Consider the following 20,201-nt stretch of genomic DNA (forward strand, 5'->3'; position numbering starts at 1 on the left):
CAAGCTGTATTCACCTTTGCGGGGAATATAGTTTCCTTTCTATATTTTTCAAATGGTGTCATATTTTTTTAATTCTTACATGAGTTTTCATTCCATAATGTATTATAGATAAGATATTTTTCATTTTACCGCATCATTTGAAGAGGGTAAAACGAAAAAATGTGTAAACAATTTCACCAATTTAATATGGTATAGAATCGAATTCAAAATTATGATAATGACATAACAAATATAAATACACAACTAGTTTCATTAAGTTAATATGATATAAAACCCATTTAACTTAACAAAATTATTTTTTCAGATATTTAACGTGTTCGCAACAGCCAGGGTCATGTGAGATATAGTGTATTTATCAGACTGATATTTATTCTAAAATGCCGATACTCTTAATCTTTATTCTTTGGTGACTTGATAATGCCGAGTTTATTTGTATTCTTCCTGAAGCAGCCGAATAATATTTTCCATCTCTCTCAGATTAACACAAGAGATAATTCAAATATCACTGAAACAAGTATCATTAAGTGGCACATCATTACCATTTGTTTTTTGTCGAATTTGGCTACAGATACTTTTGTATCCATATGTATCTTATTCAGTGGCCGCGATGGTTCAGCTGGTTAGAGCGACAGCCACGTAATCTTAGATTAAGATCAGAGGTGCGCGGTTCGAAGCTCCCTACCCGTGTCTGCTTGTGTTTCTCGAGAAGCTGAGAAACTACCGGTCGGTGCTGTTGTGGGTGAGTCCTTGCGCAAGACGCTTTAACGTGATTGCTCTGGTTGGCATGCGATGGTCCTCCCATATGTTGAGGTACATTATGACCTTGGCTGTTCACGGTGCGTTAAACACAGAAGCAAACATATTATATAGTTGACTTTGTGGTATATCATTCCAACTTTATTAATTGCCATGTTGGACTTGATCCTTATGGTAGCTTTGGTGATATGGATTTATTCCGCTAGTTATTCCTTGAATCTCTGTTATGACTTATCGTTGTGTATTGATACCGAAGAATATTTTGTCGTCGTCTCAAACCTGTTGCACTTTGCGTATATATTCCTAATTAAATACCCCTTTTTAATTGGAATTCGAGAAAAGCCAGATAACAGGCATCACTATCCTGGTTATCATTTTGAGAACATGACATTTCGTTTAGTACATACAATTTTACTTGTTGATGTTGCTGATGAAGCAGTTTATTTCTAGCGGGGACCGGTAGGGGACATGAATTATTTATACCCAGTATGGTTTTTCCTGTATAGTTTCTCTAGGTTTCGTTCTAATCGAATTAGAGTTGAAATGTCATTTCTTTTCTTTCGCAATTCACTTAGAATTCGATTTAATTAATTGTCGGTCATTTTTTCGATCAAATCATGTACGTTGTACACCATTTTGACTTGCAATGCTATGATGAGTCATGGTGTCTGTTATACATTGAATTCTGGCTTTTTTTACACCTAAACATTCTAGGATTTAATCTAATTTACAGTAAAATGTAACATACAAATGGGTTCACTTACTTTGTCAAACGTCAGGTACATGAATCTTTTAAAGTTTAGTGACCTTGACAGATAGTAAACTATACCCCCGAGCAAAGGTGGCGCTAGCAATTAGCATTATAGTATAGTTTGTGCGTCACTAACATATCTTGAGCGATTCATATCTACGAGTCTGGCAAATATACTTCTGTAAACATTCTTTCATAATACCTTGTTTTCCATTTATTTTGTATGTCTCTTTATCATTTTTATTTGTGTATCACGGTTGTTAAAGCCGCTGTTTCTTTGGCACTTTTGGCGGGAAATAGATTATCTGCATGGAGTGACACTGCTCTCTCGCTTTCCTCTGTATACAGTATATCAAATACAAGTGTCCTGTGTGGGGATACATTTTCATTTTCAATCACTTCATTCTATATGTTGATTTAAGTATCTGATATTGAAATGACATAACACTAATTAGTTTATATATATATATATATATATATATATATATGCTGGCGGAAAATAAAGAAATGCAAGTTCGGTTTTTCTTATATAACTTTGAAACACGTGGTCTAAATTCAATTAAATTTGAAACTGAGCTACGTTCGTGCGCTGGGAAATTGTTCTTCAGTTAAAATTCAGTCGACCGTGACTCAGCACGACATTGTATGCTTTCACAAGAAAGCGTGCGACCGGGTACTATTGTGCCATATGAACTGGTAAATCATTACAAATAAAACATTGGAACAGTACCGATCAGTGATACAACATTTCTTTTCGAAATTAAAGTACAGCGAAATGCCGCGATCGAGTGAAGTCGATAGGGGAAGAGCCATTGCTCTTATAATGCAGGGGCATTCGCAACGTCACGTAGACCAGCAATATGGTGTACAGGAAACAACGATATTCCGTTCTGTTGGGCGTCTCAGAGCCACATGGAGATTCGGTGATCGTCCCAGGAGAGGACGCCCGCGCGACTTCAAGATAGAGGTATACGTCGCTCGCACCTCCATAACCGATTTCCGACGACGACGGGGACAACACGTCAAGTTGTCGACACTCATGGTCGGCCAGTGTGTCCAAAATGGTTAGCTATTGGTTGCGGGAGTTTCATTTGGGGCCACGACGTCCCTATGTTAGTGCGCCGCTAACGCAGAGGCGACGCATACGTCGAATGCAGTGGCTGCTTGCACATGCACCTAATCAGTTTCGTTTGGCCCATTGGATACGCGTGATGTTCACTGACGGGTCTCGCTTTACGCTTTGCAGGTCAGATGGACGTCAACGTGTCTATCGACGTCGTGGTGAGCGATATTTGGACGTTGCGTAACGGAAAGCGACAGATTCGGGGTATGTTATGGTATGGACAGGGATATCTCAAGGCGTGAAAACACCTCTCCTTGTTTTCGATGTTAATCTTACAGCAGTAATATATCGGGATAATGTCTTGAGACCACACGTTCTTCCTCCTATCCATCAACGTAGCTTTAAGTTGCAGCAGGAAAACGCAAGGCCCCATGTTGCTAGGGTTTGTCCTGACATTCTGGCTCAAAACAACGTTCCAATTCTATATTGTCCATACAGTCAATATATGTCCCAAATCAAGCATTTGTGGGACGAGCTAGACAGGAGGGTGAACTTTACCTGTAAAGTGCGAAACGAAAGCAAAACAAAACGAAACGAAACGAAATGAAATCAAACGAAACGAAAAGAAACGAAATCAAACGAAACGAAAAATGAAAACATTGAATCTTTTTTTTTTAAATAGATAAATCGAAAATATTAGACTTTGCAAAGGCCTAAGTGTCGCATTCTCATCGGTGTGAACACAACACACAGGAATAAATCCATCGCAATGGGAAGAAAGAAGCATGGCTTATGCTAGCCCTCATGTATGAGGATATTTTTGTATCTGTATCTCTTTGGGAAAAAAAACAACTATTAACGGCCTTGTGGCCTTTCAGTGGACGAGAATAGATAGGAAATTGAGTAGAATGGGATCAGTATAGAATGAAAAAAGAAAGTGGGGTGGAAGAGAGTCGCCTGTCTCATTGATGGTGTGATTAATTTTTGACAGCAACCCCCAGATTCGAATAGGTCCTATATCCTAGCACTATTTAGTAGCAGTTTGGGTTACCCTAGCGAAAATGAAGGGAGAAGAGAGAAATCCCTACCTTGTGGATTTGGTTAATCAAGGTATTTGACGTCCATCTAAACACCTAAAAAATATTTCGAAATATTAAATATTGACCTAAAAATACCCTATCCTCTGGGCCGGCGTTATCACACCAAAAGACCGCCGTGGGATCTTTATCGTGCAAGTTAGACATTCTCACACGGGACACCAATTTAAGTCCTATCAGACGGACTTGATGTCAGTCGTAAACGGTTAATTTAAGTACCCGGGCTTTATTTTTGTGTCCACACTTGTAAGACTTCCTTCTATGTCTGATTCAGAATATACGATTAGTCCATTACTTATAGGCATACAAATCGCCTAGTGTATTGTGTGTGCAAACATTTTGTATATCAAACATGTGATTCTACCAAAAATAATCACAAATACTGGTAAAACATCTATAAAGTTATAATCATAAACTATATACACTATTTCTTACCCACCTAATTAAAAATCACTGATAGCCAACTAGATTAACTTTCAAAATGACGAGACGTTACTCTTACAAGTTAACGTAGTGTAACTTTAAGTGTTATTTCAAGCATCCAGATGAAAAGAACAAGTTGGTTTTACGAAAATCTCCGAGCAAAGCTGAAATAAAATAAAATATATTCAGTTTTCAACCATAGGGAATCCACTTAACTAATTCCAGCACTTAAATATTGTCTAAAACATATCCAGAATTATTCACAGTTCATCAAAGTTACGGAAATATGGTCGTCCTCTGATGCTTCCATTCTGTGTACACTCCCAGGGGTTGGGCACACAGGTTAGCGATATGGATCAGGACTACAGAGTGTTAGACAGCAAAACTCTTCGCACGGGTTGAGATAACCCTGCCCACGGAACAGACCCATGTTAAATTCATCAAATACAAGTGCCTTATATGGAGGTGGAATTTCATTTATCCCAGAACATTTAGGGCAAGAGTATTCATTTGTCATCAATAGAGAATACATAGAGACTTTGTATTAACATTTGTTACGAGTCAATGTTTACTTTTTAACATGTTTTTTTTATATATATATATAAACCGCTAAGGGCGTTTCACGTACGAAATGATGACGTGACTCCTATGGTGGCAAGTTTCTTACGTATGACAGTGTCGGCGAAAAGTTTCTAAATGACTGACGGCAAACCTCGTGTTTACCATTGAAGCTATTCCTTCTCGCGTTGAGATTCTCATGAATTTCATGTTGGACACGAGTATCTTAATTTGGACTCGTATCTTAAGTTAATTTGGAATAGTGCATCTTGTGTATATATATTATATAGATTTGTAAATTCTCTTGCAGAAGTGAATAAAAGAAATCATTTGAGTTCATTATTCTATCTGATTATTTTAAAGTTTCACTAAATCAATACTAAGGTTATTTTTTCTTGTTTGGTAGGATTGGTCAGAATGATTCTTCACCTTGTTGTAGTGGTTGTAATGGCGCATATCCTTGTATCTAGAAGCAACGCAGCATCACAACAAATGCCAAAACTGAACGAACGGCACTTCGAAATGCTCAACAACATAACTGCTGACACTCTTGTGGACTTCATAATAAGAAAATATTCAACCGTCGACAGTGTTTTATCGTTCGAAGGATATGAACAATTGTTGGAAAATTTAGAGCTGGGTGTGATATATAATGGTCATGATGAAGATCACATTCATCAGCCGGAAGCTGGACCGACTGACCACAGTGATCATAGATACCATAGTGACCATTTAGACTACGGTGACCATACTGACCATACTGATCACAGTGATCATACTGATCATACTGACCATGCTGACCATAAAGATCATACTGACCACAGTGACCATGCTGAAAATACTGACCGAAGTGATCTTGGTGACCATACTGACCATACTGACCACAGTGACCACAATGACCATACTGACCATAAAGATCATACTGACCATGACGATCACATTGATCATACTGACCATACTGATCACAGTGATCATACTGACCATACTGATCACAGTGATCATACTGATCATACTGACCATGCTGACCATAAAGATCATACTGACCACAGTGACCATGCTGACAATACTAACCGAGGTGATCTTGGTGACCATAGTGACCATAGTGATCATACTGACCATACTGACCACAGTGACCACAATGACCATACTGACCCCAGTGACCATGCTGACAATACTGACCGAAGTGATCTTGATGACCATACTGACCATACTGACAATACTAATCACAGTGATCATACTGATCATACTGACCATACTGACCATAAAGATCGTACTGACCATGACGATCACATTGATCATACTGACCATACTGATCACAGTGATCATACTGATCATACTGACCATGCTGACCATAAAGATCATACTGACCACAGTGACCATGCTGACAATACTGACCGAAGTGATCTTGGTGACCATAGTGATCATAGTGATCATACTGACCATACTGACCACAGTGACCACAATGACCATACTGACCCCAGTGACCATGCTGACAATACTGACCGAAGTGATCTTGATGACCATACTGACCATACTGACCATACTGACCATACTAATCACAGTGATCATACTGACCATAACGACCATACTGACCAAAGAGACCATACTGACCACAGTGACCACAGTGATAATACTGAACATACTGACCATGCTGATGACAGTGATCATACTGACCACAGTAATCGTGGTAACCATACTGACAACAGTGATCATACTGACCACAATAATCATACTGGTCATACTGACCTTATTGGCCATACTGACCGTATTGACCATACTAATCATGGTGATAATAGTGATCACAGTAACCATGGTAACAACACCGAACACTTTGACAAAAGTGGTAATAATCACAGTAAACGAAGTCTGGCCAAATCTCTGACTGAAATTGACTTTCGCACCAAGGTAAGTTCAGCTTATGGTTCCGTACCTTATCAATATCACTTTCACAGAAATAGGACCAAATTACAGAAAATATAAACAATGATAATTCATATTTTTAAAGAACAATAAGAATAATTTTTTTCTCAAACGAATAGTAAATATAAACGATAAAATACAAGAATAAACTGTTATACAGTTTTTTATGCAAACCCAAATTTAGTTATTATCATATGTAAGGTGGCTCTTCTCTCGTGTAACCCTTTTAAAGGAGGGGTTTCAATATGGTCTTAGAAGAACTTAAGATAGCTTGTATATGTGTTGTTGGTTGCTTCCATAGTCCTACGTTTACAAACAGGCATTCAATTCCAAATATGTACATAATGTAAAAATAAAGCGCCCTTTTTGTGCCAAAAATGAAGAAAGTATGATTTTCGGGGAAACTGCTACAATATATAAATAAATCGTGATCTGCTTCTTTATTCCATATGGTCGGGTCTTAAAGGCAATCATTATTTAGGTGTTGTTATTATTCATTTGACGTTTTTGTCGTTTTAAAACTAGGTGTTTACTAGTGGGTGTAATTTCATGAAATTTTGTGAGAAGCATTATACACAATGTTGGCGATGTAGCAAAAGGTCTGACATATTGTAAAGGGGACACGCTTGCTCAGGAAATTCTCATACATGAGATGGGGACGTCCTCTTACGTCATTTGTGCATTCCTCTTTTCCTGAACATTTTATAATTGAACGCGTGACGGCTCCTACTTTAGAGTAAGGATAAAAGTATTAAATAAAAGAATAATACAAAGATAATATACATTGTAACAATATAACAATTGTATGAGTGTTAGGCATTATGGTAGTATGTAGAGTAACTATATGAATATATATATGTGCAGCAGATTAATCAAGTGTCGAAATACAATGGATTTTTCTTTCGTCGTTTTTCATTTTTCTATTACATTAAATTTTACCTTGAAATAAAGTTTGTATTGTTTATTTTCATGTTGTTATTTATTCTTGAATATATTGATGAAGGGTACACTTAAACATATTTTGCCGATTATTACATAGTGTCTTTTTGAATCTAATTAAAATTTTACCTTGAAATACAGTTTTTATTGTTTATTTCCATGTTATTATTTATTCTAGAATATATTGATGAAGGGTACACTTAAACATATTTTGCCGATTATTACATAGTGTGTTTTTTAATCATAAACGATATATAAATCCTGTTTATATATTATGCAGTGTTTGAAGCCATTGGAGATTCTGCAGGTAATGAGATTCACTGGCCGAAATCTAACGAGGGAACAGTTTATACAGTTGTGTCCACTGCTTATCGTACAGCTAGACGGCCACCGTTGTCACCCATTACATCGACCTCGTCATGCGCATGCGCATGATCACGAAAATGAGGAAAACATTGTCAATACCAAAAGTAAGTGGCAATTTTACTTACAGATTGACGCAACTCGCGTTCTATGATTTAACGTTTATTCCATCCTAGATTCATTCATCTGCTATTCCTTCAGGACTTCAACAATTCCTACGTAAGAATTACAGATGAAAACTAGAACAATGATATATATGTACGATGTAGGTTTGGTTTTATTCTGTTTAACGTACGAAATACGTGGTCAGGTGAGTGACTGTGTGTTTCGGGAGACGCCACAAAAAGACAAAAAATGACAAACCTTTAATTTCGTCTTTTTGACTTTCCGCCCCGAAAAGACGAAATTAAGAAAACTTAAAAATAGTCTTTTCGCCCCTGAAAAGACGAAATTGAAGGTTTGTTAACTTTCGTCTTTTCTTACGAAAAGGACTAGAATTAAGTATTTGATTTTTGTCTTTTCGGGGCGAAAAGCCGAAAGGACGAAATGGCACAAATCAGCCACCGTATAATGCAGTATCAAGGCAAACATGAGGAGGAAGATGCTTAGAAAGAAGAGAAAAGTCAGGAGTTTAAAGTTAGTTGTCCCTCACGAATCATGCAATGGAGACAGCAGGACTGCAGGGGCTTATACCTGGACGATTTATTGTCGTTATCGCTGTTAGCATTACTAAACTTAATTAATTTGATATAGATTTGCAAATGGGGTGTGAATGTCATAGATGAATCGGAATATCCGCGCGTCCCTTTCACGGGTTCGTACCAGTTTTACCGTTACGAGTCTACTGTATTCGTAATGGAACGCGGAGTACCAGCAGAACCGAACCGGTTCACGTGGTTTGTTTCTTGAGACGTACCACTTGGATCCAAAATGGCGGAACTGTGATGCTTCATTTGTCATATGTAATATATCTTTTGTTCAAAACGAGACGAGAAATCCTCATTTGCGATGACATTGTATATAAACTATACGTGGAAATATATGACGGAACTATTCAGGTAATGATTTTATATCCGTTACATTGTAAAAAGAAAAATAATCGCTTTTTTATGTTTGAAGCGTATATTTTGTAGAGACCCCCGCCATCTTGGGACCTCACTTGAGATTCAATTGTGTTCCATTATATGGTACCGTATACCTATTCAGTTGAACTGGTACGAACCCAATAAAGGAACACAGTGCGTGATTACGTGTTCCCCTTTGATAGATTTTGAGTTTGAATTGCGGTTTATTACACGACTTTTCTCATTGTTTATACGGTAATTATATAACAGTGCGAATGGATAAGGTTGCCGTCGGTGTCGGCAAAGCCAAAACCTTCGGACAGCTGTTGGGGGCATCTTCATCCCAATTGTTTAAAACCCTTGACATGAATTACTTTTTTCCTTCAGATATATTTCAATTCTGATTGGTAGCGATTAAAAAGTGTACTTTATTTGGGTATTAGCGCTATTTCACACTTAAGGGGCTTTCAATGTATTTGAGTCCTCAGCACGAAGCCGAGCTACAAACAATTAGGCTTGGTAAATATTCCAATTATGTAGTTATCGGACAGATAACTTCGAGACTTCGCCCTAAAATAACAACTAACTATTCGAACGTTCCTAAATGTAGAACGTACTTACAGTACATAAGTAATGATATAATCAACAAAATATATTCATGTTTCGTTACACGTTATTACTATATGATCAATTATACAAGTACATTTATTCATCAAAGATAAAAAAAAAAATCAATTTCATGCTCCGTCGACTGAAGCAAGGAAATGCACTTTTGAAGAATATATCCGGCTTATTGAAGCAGGTCGGATGGTACGTGTTCCGGGGTGAAAGATAAAAGTTGTTTTAAGGAGAAAACAAATATTCTCACGTTTTGGTAATTTTAGATATCGTTTGGTTTGATCGTTTGACATAAAAAGATTTTTATTGAAAATAGCGGGCGATTCTGTAATTCCTAAAATAAGTCACGTGATCGAGTTTGGAGTTGATTCGCGATCTGGTTCATCTAGAAACACTTACAGGAATCAAATTACATTACAAGTAGTTTTTTTTTTTATATATATATGCGTCCATCAATATGATAACTTAAAGTAGCTTATTATTCCTGCTCCGTAACATGACACAAATCTATAAAGCAAACATTTATACACGTAGCTTAGTTTGCCGACTAAACGAAACGACTAAATACCGCGTTATCCCCTCCAAAAATCTCACAGATTGAGTGTCGTAGATAGAACTACATTTTGATGTTTGTTTTTATGAATTTAGAACCGTCTGAAAACGGCTGTTCTCTCTCTGACGTTACCCCCGGTAAAACCCGAAAACTGCAATTTTTTTAATTATTTGGGTCTTTAACAGATTAAAAAAGAACATAACCATAATGTAAATATAAGGAATGAAATTTATTTTTTTAACATTAATGAGGTTATATTTACATTTGCTCCGCATTTCCCCATTGATACAATGCTAAGAGACAGTTGCCACCATACGCCTATAACACCCAGTGGGTCATTTGACAGTAAAAAAAGCGGGATTTTTTTTGTTGGTTCAGTTTTTATCAAAGTTGGCGGAAATGGTAAGACAATGTAAATATAATTATTGAACAGTGGTTTTAATGTTGTTATAGTCGATATGGCAGCAAGATGTATGGTGGGCAAATGTAGCATGGGAACCCTAACGGGTCGGGTTCCCATGCCATTTGCCCACCATACATCTTGCTGCCATATCGACTATAACAACATTTAAACCGCTGTCCATTGCTTAAATAACAACATTGGCTTTCTGGACATATTAACCATGAATCGATAATCCTTAAATAACGATATCTTGCTTTCGGTTACAAGACGTAAGTGTCACGTTATAACGCTTTTCGCTTCCATAGTAATCATGCTATACGTCTATGGTTATTGTACTGACTTTCCTTCATACTTCCCTCTGGCTGATGAAACATACCTACAACGACAAGTACATTGTATGTTTTTATCACTTGTATCATCACATCAATATGTGGCCAGAGGCCTAGGGACCTTAACAAGTAACATCTCTTTTAAAGTGTTTCGAATGGAAAATTAACAAAATCAACTCAAAAGTAATCCTTTATATTTCACCTTCTCACCCAGGCGCGAACACGAATGATATGTCATTTAAAATTGAGATAAAGAACCTTTTCAATTAAGGAAAATATTTGTTATCTTCTTCTGAAGATTGTTAAAACATTCACTCAATAAGGAGGTCAGCCAGGATCAATTTGTAGTTGTGACATCAAGCTGTCATCTTATACTGTTAATTTATAATTAAGTAGGAATTATTTCCGATGGATATTACACAAGACACACCAATAAATGTGTTTTTCCTATATAAACTATTGTAAAGCTTACATCCTCATCAAGGATACATGCAAGTACCCAGGTTTATCATATCACAGGTACTCGTCTCGTCTATTAGCACACCAAATATATAATCCTTGAATATATAGTATATCTTGGGTATATTTACCGATGAGCCGTGTACCTGTGATAGTAAAGCTGAAGTTTTGAACCAGTTTCTTAAAAAGATCGTCTCTCATGAATTACATGTACTATTTAGTGAGAGAAGTACATGTAAATTACATAGTGCATTTGGTGTGTATACGCCTTGTTAAGATTGTTTGCGTTGATAGTAACATTTTCGCGTTCAAACTATTCTTTTGAAATATAATCGATGTACTTTAAGCGGATATCATTAAACGGGCAATGTTTTTCAAGTCTACATTATCCTTAGGTACTGTTTACATATTACCTTTTTTATAAACAAATAAAACATTTTAAAAAATAATAAAACCAATAATAACCATAAAAATATTTTCTTTTCATTGGAAAAGTTTATTGAAACAACAGTCAAGCTGTAGTCCAGGTAAAAAGTAGTAATAAACAATGGGAAATGCAAGCATTAGAAAAATGGAGTTCCGAAAGGGTAAGCGTCTTCTTCTTAATGACGACACCCGCCATACAAATCAGGTCACGACGACACCCACCGTACAAATCTAGGTCACCACGACACCCGCCATACAAATCTAGGTCACCACGACACCCGCCATACAAATCAGGTCACGATGACACCCAACGTACAAATCTAGGTCACCACGACACCCGCCATACAAATACAGGTCGCCACGACACCCGCCATACAAATCTAGGTCACCACGACACCCACCGTACAAATCTAGGTCACCACGACACCAACCGTACAAATCTATGTCACCACGACACCCACCGTACAAATCTAGGTCACCACGACACCCACCATACAAATCTAGGTCACCACGACACCCGCCATACAAATCTAGCTCACGACGACACCCACCGTATAAATCTAGGTTACCACAACACCTGTCATACAAATATAGTTCACCACGACACCTGTCATACAAATCTAGGTCACGAAGACACCCACCGTACAAATCTAGGTTACCACAACACCTGTCATACAAATATAGGTCACCACGACACTCGCCATACAAATCTAGGTCACCACGACACCCATCATTCAAATCTAGGTCACCACGACATCCGCCATACAAATCTAGGTCACCACGATACCCGCCATACAAATATAGGTCGCCACGACACCCGCCATACAAATCTAGGTCACCACGACACCCACCGTACAAATCTAGGTCACCACGACACCCACCATACAAATCTAGGTCACCACGACACCCGCCATACAAATCTAGCTCACGGCGACACCCACCGTACAAATCTAGGTTACCACAACACCTGTCATACAAATATAGGTCACCACGACACCTGTCATACAAATCTAGGTCACGAAGACACCCACCGTACAAATCTAGGTTACCACAACACCTGTCATACAAATATAGGTCACCACGACACCTGTCATACAAATCTAGGTCACGAAGACACCCACCGTACAAATCTAGGTCACAACGACACCCGCCATACAAATCTAGGTCACCACGATACCCGCCATACAAATATAGGTCGCCACGACACCCGCCATACAAATCTAGGTCACCACGACACCCACCGTACAAATCTAGGTCACCACGACACCCACCGTACAAATCTAGGTCACCACGACACCCACCATACAAATCTAGGTCACCACGACACCCGCCATACAAATCTAGCTCACGGCGACACCCACCGTACAAATCTAGGTTACCACAACACCTGTCATACAAATATAGGTCACCACGACACCTGTCATACAAATCTAGGTCACGAAGACACCCACCGTACAAATCTAGGTTACCACAACACCTGTCATACAAATATAGGTCACCACGACACCTGTCATACAAATCTAGGTCACGAAGACACCCACCGTACAAATCTAGGTCACAACGACACCCACCGTACAAATCTAGGTCACGACGACACCCACCATACAAATATAGGTCACCACGACACCCGCCATACAAATCTAGGTCACCACGACACCCGCCATACAAATCTAGGTCTCGGCAACACCAACCATACAAATCTAGGTCAAATCAAGGTTGTATCACATCCTCAAAGTGAGAACAAAGATGTTGAATATGGAACAACTATGAATAACAGCAAACGTCTCTCAAAATCTTTTGTTGTTGATTCATCCGTCAGTAGGCGACACCTGTTACGGAAATTGTGATCATGGTAACACGTCCTTGAATATCGAATCAACTTGGATATGTAAAAAAAAAAATTTTCATTTAGACCTTTGGTGATTTATAAGCAGATTAAGACAACGTATTCCGGAAGGCTAAACGTTTTCTGCGTCATCGACGACACCCACCATGCAAGCCCAGATATTCCGTGTTACAATGTATATCGCAGTCTCGGAAGATTTTGTAAAACGATATAAATCGCCTTCAATACAAATTTAGAAACGAGTCAAAGATACATAAAACTACATCTTACATCTGTTCCGTCCTTCTTTGACTCGTCAATGATGCTAACGGCCAAAGTACTGTTGTTACTGTACCTAGGTGGCGACTGAGGTAACTCAAAAATATATTTAAAAACGTTTTGTAATATTCGCCACATAAAAATGTAAGTTAGGTCAAATCCGGATAATGTGATGCTCTCATAATGAGAAACAGGGTGAAACAAATGAGCGAACTAACAATCTATGGACAATTCGATGTTTATTCATATGATAAACATGTTGTACACAGGTACATGTACCTGAATTACAATGGCTGTTCACACTGTTACACATTGAAAGTCTCTCTAATAACAATTAAATAAATCTGTATTTCTCTGCTTACAATGTTGCTTTCCGTCTTTTTCATTATCTATAGCATGGTTATATGCTTTTGGAGCCAATGTGGTGATCAGTTTTTCGGGCCTGATCTGTGTTGCCATTCTTTCCCTGCTCCATCACATGTTTGTCGAGAACTTCCTCCACTTCTTGGTGGCGATGGCAGTAGGGGCGTTGACCGGAGACGCCATGCTTCATCTTCTACCCCACGTGAGTCAAATATTTTTTAATATTTCACGGAATAGAAAACCAAATTAACTTAATTAACTTTATTTTAAGTTATAATTTTAACAAACCATTCAGAGGTCCCACATCATATCCGGTAACTTGAACCGAATAACACAAAATAAGAATATGATAAACTTCTGTTTGTTGTGGGCTATATCGAGAAAGAAATATGTATTCGTGAAAGGATGCCGGAGGCTCTTCTAATACCATTACAATTAAATATAAAAACCTTTGATCAGACTAAATGATAAAATCAGGTTGGAAGCAACTGTGACGACCATATTGGTGTATTTATTAGGTGGGGCGTATCATTTGTTATCGTCATCTGAAAAGGGGTAAACTTTAATACGATACATTATGCAAAAGTATGTAACTATAACCATTCCACCATTATGTTATCTCTCGCGAATGAGTACTTTCTAGCTCATAAATCTTTATACATTTTTATACATATACCACTGGACATTTAGGCGCTGACCTCGTCAGATGGCCATGCCCATGACCATAGTTCCGGCGAGGGACATGACCTAGCAAATGTTTACAAAGGTTTGGCGGGACTGGCGATTTTTTATTTCTTCTTTCTCTTTGGGAGGATCCAGAACATAGCCAGTATAAGAAAAATGAAGGTGAGCTTATTACATAGCCGATAATAAAGATGGTTCTTTTTCAAAACTTTATTTGCATAATGTATCCGATTATTTTATCCGTAATTGATTTTACCTGAAAGAGTATGGATTATATTGCATGTAATGTATTTGAAACCTGGAAGGAATCGTAAGAAAGACGCGTATCGAGTTTATCTAGTAACCCCAGTAAATGATTTAAATCTCACAGAGAAGAAGAAAGGAAAAGTTGGCAGATCTGGAATCAGTTGGAGTAACCATGGTAATCAGATCTCCAGGTGAGTATATATATATATATATACACTTCCGTACTTAATAGTGTGACCCTGATCTTTAATGATATCATCAACAGAGACTAAGTCATCAGAATGTTTGTAAACATGGCCTGTGGTAATGCTAATTTACCACTGTGATGATTATGGCCTTTTAAAACCGAAACTAGCCGAATAATAAGTGGCTTTTATATTGTTTACGGTCCATCGACAACTTCAAATTTCACCTAATAGATAATTAAAATATATACTAGACCTACATCATAGACATTCGTTACTTACCATATCATTTTTGAACTGCTCTACCACATAGGTTTTACTTATAAGATTAATGTGACTTTCGTCATCACCGTCTCTCTTCTAGATGAGGAAGGCAACATGGTAATGGAGAGGATTGCGACCGTCAAAAGAGAGGAAGCTGATGAGGAACATTGTGGCAACTCACATGGTCATTCACATGGTCACGACGGGGAGCTTGTGTCCACTGGGGCCATGATATGGCGCGTGATTATAGGGGACGGGATCCACAACTTCAGTGATGGACTGGCTATCGGGGTTGCGTTCGCGGACAGTGTAACTAGCGGTCTGAGCACGGCCATAGCAGTGCTGTGCCACGAACTGCCACATGAAATAGGTAGTAAAGTCACTCATTGCTATTATGAAATACAGAGACTTTATGATGAGTAGGTTAATTTTAAAGTAGGGAATATTAATGACAACCCTCACATACGTTTTCACAAACTTTCCATATACATTTGTAAGAATACAAACCCAAAGTAAAATATGCAATGTTGGTTGAAATGCGAGAATTGTGTTTCGAAAAAAGGGGGAATATCGTTGGGGTACATGTATAATAGATTAAGTAAAATTAACCTGATTATTTTCCAATTGTTTTCATTTTCTTCTCGTTCTAATAATATCTTATATATATGTCATCCTCCACTAGAAATGAAAGAAAGATCGAAAGAAATAATGCCAAAGAAATATATTCTCGTCTAAATGACCGGTTTAGTATTCAATGTTCAGCGTTAAGTCAATAAATTCTGAAAAATAGAAAAAACAGATTAACAAAACACAAACACCACAAACACTATTTAACTGAGGAAGACATCAACTGGAACATAGGAGGAACCGAAACAAAACAAACACAAATTCAGTATTATTTACCATAATAAAGCCCAGTCTATATAAAGAATATATAACCATAACTGTCTTGGGCGAGACTGGAAAGGTAACCCTGTTTTGCTTTGGTATTTGGAGGTGGGGATTCGAGAAGTTAAACATTTCCTTGATACTTATCATTTCTGCAGCTATCCAATATATGTTTTAACGGGTTTTTTTTTTAATTTTCAGACAATGTCTTTATGGCAAAATGAAGCTTCCATATTTACACATGCATCTTATTTACAAATGATAGTGGTATTCTATCTTGTTGTTTCTTCCGTAGGTGATTTTGCCGTTCTCCTAAAGAAAGGGATGTCAGTCAAAAAAGCGTTAGGTTTCAACTGCCTGTCGTCTGTCCTTTCAATGATTGGCGTTTTGGCGGGAGTCGCCATGGGCAACATCTCAAGCATCAAATTATACATCCTGGTCTGTGTAGCTGGGATGTTCATTTACATCTCCCTTGTTGACATGGTGATTATCTTAAAAGTTAAATTCATATTTTTTTTCTTTCGTGGATGTAAACGACTTATAAATGTCTTGAATAAAATATTCTTATATAAGTTAATTAAATGTAGTTAAAATATAGTTGAGATGGTTGTAGGAAGATTGCATAACAGTTGTATATCGTTATCCTAGACCTGGCGATCTTGATAATAATAGAGAAAGGCAATAAATGATGCATGATAGCATTAATTTAATGTATGAATACAGACGATTATACAGCGTTAACAATGTGTAAAAAATTGTAAATGGTAAATTTATTTGAAATTGAAATAAAATGCTTTTAGACAACCACACAAAATTCACAAAATGTTTCTGGTAATAATGATTTGATAAACGTAGACCTAATTTATAAACACTATTCTACCATGTTTGCTATGCAACGCCAGTTTTGATTGGTTTAAAACCATGTATTATTTTCCAATAACCCACGCTCGTGCCAATAATACACGCTCATTCCAATAATACACGGTCGGGAGTCACGGCTGTAACAATTTTATATATCTAATATTCACCCGTTTTCTTTAAGGTCACCATAGCCTAGTGGGCTAATGGGTTAGTCTTTACCCCTGAGGCCCTATGTATGGGATATTAAAATTTTAGTTTTAAGATAAAAAAAAATTGGTTAGTCTTTCATTAATTTTTATCACGACGCGAGTTCGAATCCTACGGAGGCCCACTTTTTTTTTCTTTTTTTTAATCCTTTTTTTTTATTTTCAAAATCAATGCCATATGAAAGATGCTCTTGATCGTAGTACTGTACTGCCTGTATATTTCATCAACAAATAATGTAATACTCAAGAAATAAATCACAAGGTTTTCTCGGGGTTTCTTTGCTGTTTTTCTATTAGAAAGAGGTCGATCTAAGAACTAAACAGTACATGGTAGAATAGAAATAATCAACTTTGACTCGTATATTGTTGCAGGATATACAACTCGGACTCGGATATTTTGCTATTTTAATTAATAACTCAGGCCTGCGGCCTTCGTTATTAATTTAATTGCAAAATAGCCTCGTCCTCGTTGTATATCTTGCAATTATACACGAATCATCGTTAATTATTTCTTAAATATATATGAAAAATATTTAGAACTGCAGAAATACAGGTGAAAACGTCTGTCATGAGCGAAAGTCAATTAAAAAAAGCAAAACTGGAAAAAAGACAAATAATCATGAAAAATTCTGATAAACAAAAGTTCCAAAACACTCTGTCTCCACGAATAATCGTCAACTTACGATTAATTTTGTAATGATAGTCAAATATACATATATAGCAGATGTTGAAGACTACAAACAAACAAACGTATAAAATAATAATATTTTTTTACAAAAATGAATACAGTTCAAAAAGTTCCATTAGGTGTGAAAATAAAATAAATTTCGTAAATAAATCAATTACAGCTATAATAACAAATGTTTCTAACTGTAAATATTGAATTGATCTGTGTATGAAATATGTAAACTACTTATATACTTACATACATTTATAATGAGTACAAAAGATCAAACGAAACACAGAAATCTTAAATCCAGTGACCTACATGACAATGACAATACATGTATGTAATAATACTCAAAACAACAAAACAACAATTGTTATGAAGATTTATCATTATAATTATTCTTTTATAAAAAAAAAACCCCAATAAATATGGAAACATCAGTTAAATACGCACTAATCATATTTTTTTTTTTTTTTCCATTTTAGCTTCCGGAAATAAGTAGCAGCCCTAGTAAGAACCCTCTGCGTCACCTTGTCTTCACCATGCTGGGAATCGGCGTAGGCTCTGGGATCATGCTTACTATTGCGCTGAAAGAAGACGAATTAAAGCAGGTCATTTCGTGATCAACGACGTAATTTGAATGACTCGTCACGTGATTAATAGATCAGGAAAAAAAAGTTTATCACGTGATCAGCAATGGTTTGGATTGACACACTTTACATAACTGGCGTATCTTGTTAATCTGGAATTTCTGTGAGTTCCATACTTTGTTATATTACATATCCTAGATACACAACTCCACTCCTTCTCCATAACCTGCATGTGATATGAACGATCCTTTACTTTGTATAGAACAGGGCATCTTGCTACAAATTATATATTTGATATCAATATATTCATATTGTTGACTCTGTAATTGATCTGTCAAGAAGGCTTCCAGTCGATGATGGAAAGAACAAATAACTGTTCTTTATGCAGTTATCTCAAACGTACACAATACTTGTCTTAATATAATCACACAACATGAGTTTCTGTCGCAATAATATTTATCGCATGTCCTGTTAATTATGTACTTGTTCAATGCATTTTAATGTAATATTTGTTTGCGTTTTATGACTTTTTATAAATGAAATCATTTTATAGTTTTAGTTTTAGCATTTTTGCTATTGTACAATTATATACCGGTGCTTGAAAACAATAATGATGTCTACATATGTATACTAGTATTCCTACAAAACACAACAGGATATACTGAAGGTTGTTTTGTTTTTGACCGTTCAAGTTCATCCAGTCTTTTTACAAAAAGTTTGAAGCAAGTTTATTTCTTCAGAAAACATCTTTGATATCCTTATTACGAAGGTGATTTTTTTTCTCACAATTACAAATCTTCAAAATTGACGAAAATAATTAACCATTACGACAATCAATGGTTAATGAGATTTTGCTAAATATGTATTTGTTTATTGGTCGCCAGGCTTGTATGACGACATCAAAACGGGCTGATCTTCTTAAGATGATTCGAGGGTAAATAATTCTATTGATGTTATCTTTAGGATATGTTCGACAGTTTCTATATAGGGGCGGAAGTATATATTTATATTTATTGACGTGTTATACAGATTGTGTATACAAGAATTATGATTCCATATATGGTGAAAAAAGAAATGCAAATTAATAAAGAATATTTCATATGTCATATTTCTCTTGTTCTGATTGGATATTTCTAAATTTAGAACGGACCCTGAGACACAACTTACACCAACATATCAAACATATATTGACAACCTCGAATGGCAAAATGTGATGACATATTTTTCGTTAATGAAATCAATTTAACTTTTATTGGTCTAAATGTTCCGCTATACACATTGTAAATACTTGTACCAATGATTCGAATTATTGCCTTGCTAATATATATATATATACAAACTAGATTTGATCAGGATCAAAACACGGAATTTCGATCCAGGAAATGCGTAGACCTGTTATCGTTCTGACAATCGCTTTA

The 20,201-nt window shown here is 36.6% G+C and overlaps 1 protein-coding gene across 1 annotated transcript; it reads left to right on the top strand.

The window, feature by feature from the left end:
• The first annotated feature begins 5,063 nt into the window (after positions 1–5,063).
• LOC117330777 (zinc transporter ZIP10-like) lies at positions 5,064–19,889 on the top strand. Its single transcript, XM_033889258.1, has 8 exons — positions 5,064–6,553; positions 7,788–7,977; positions 14,222–14,391; positions 14,880–15,035; positions 15,244–15,310; positions 15,669–15,938; positions 16,752–16,939; positions 18,679–19,889. The coding sequence occupies exons 1-8, from the start codon at positions 5,066–5,068 to the stop codon at positions 18,814–18,816; spliced, it is 2,667 nt and encodes an 888-aa protein (XP_033745149.1). The 5' UTR covers positions 5,064–5,065; the 3' UTR covers positions 18,817–19,889.
• Positions 19,890–20,201: the final 312 nt, after the last annotated feature.

The sequence above is a fragment of the Pecten maximus genome, chromosome 7 (assembly GCF_902652985.1).
Source record: "Pecten maximus chromosome 7, xPecMax1.1, whole genome shotgun sequence".
NCBI classification, from domain to species: domain Eukaryota; kingdom Metazoa; phylum Mollusca; class Bivalvia; order Pectinida; family Pectinidae; genus Pecten; species Pecten maximus.

Excerpts from the sequence above, each read along its gene's own strand:
- LOC117330777 (XM_033889258.1), top strand. The coding sequence starts at position 5,066 with ATGATTCTTCACCTTGTTGTAGTGGTTGTAATGGCGCATATCCTTGTA. Across the intron at positions 15,311-15,668 it reads CATGGTAATCAGATCTCCAG|ATGAGGAAGGCAACATGGTA; the intron begins GTGAGTATATAT and ends TCTCTCTTCTAG. Across the intron at positions 16,940-18,678 it reads ACATCTCCCTTGTTGACATG|CTTCCGGAAATAAGTAGCAG; the intron begins GTGATTATCTTA and ends TTTCCATTTTAG.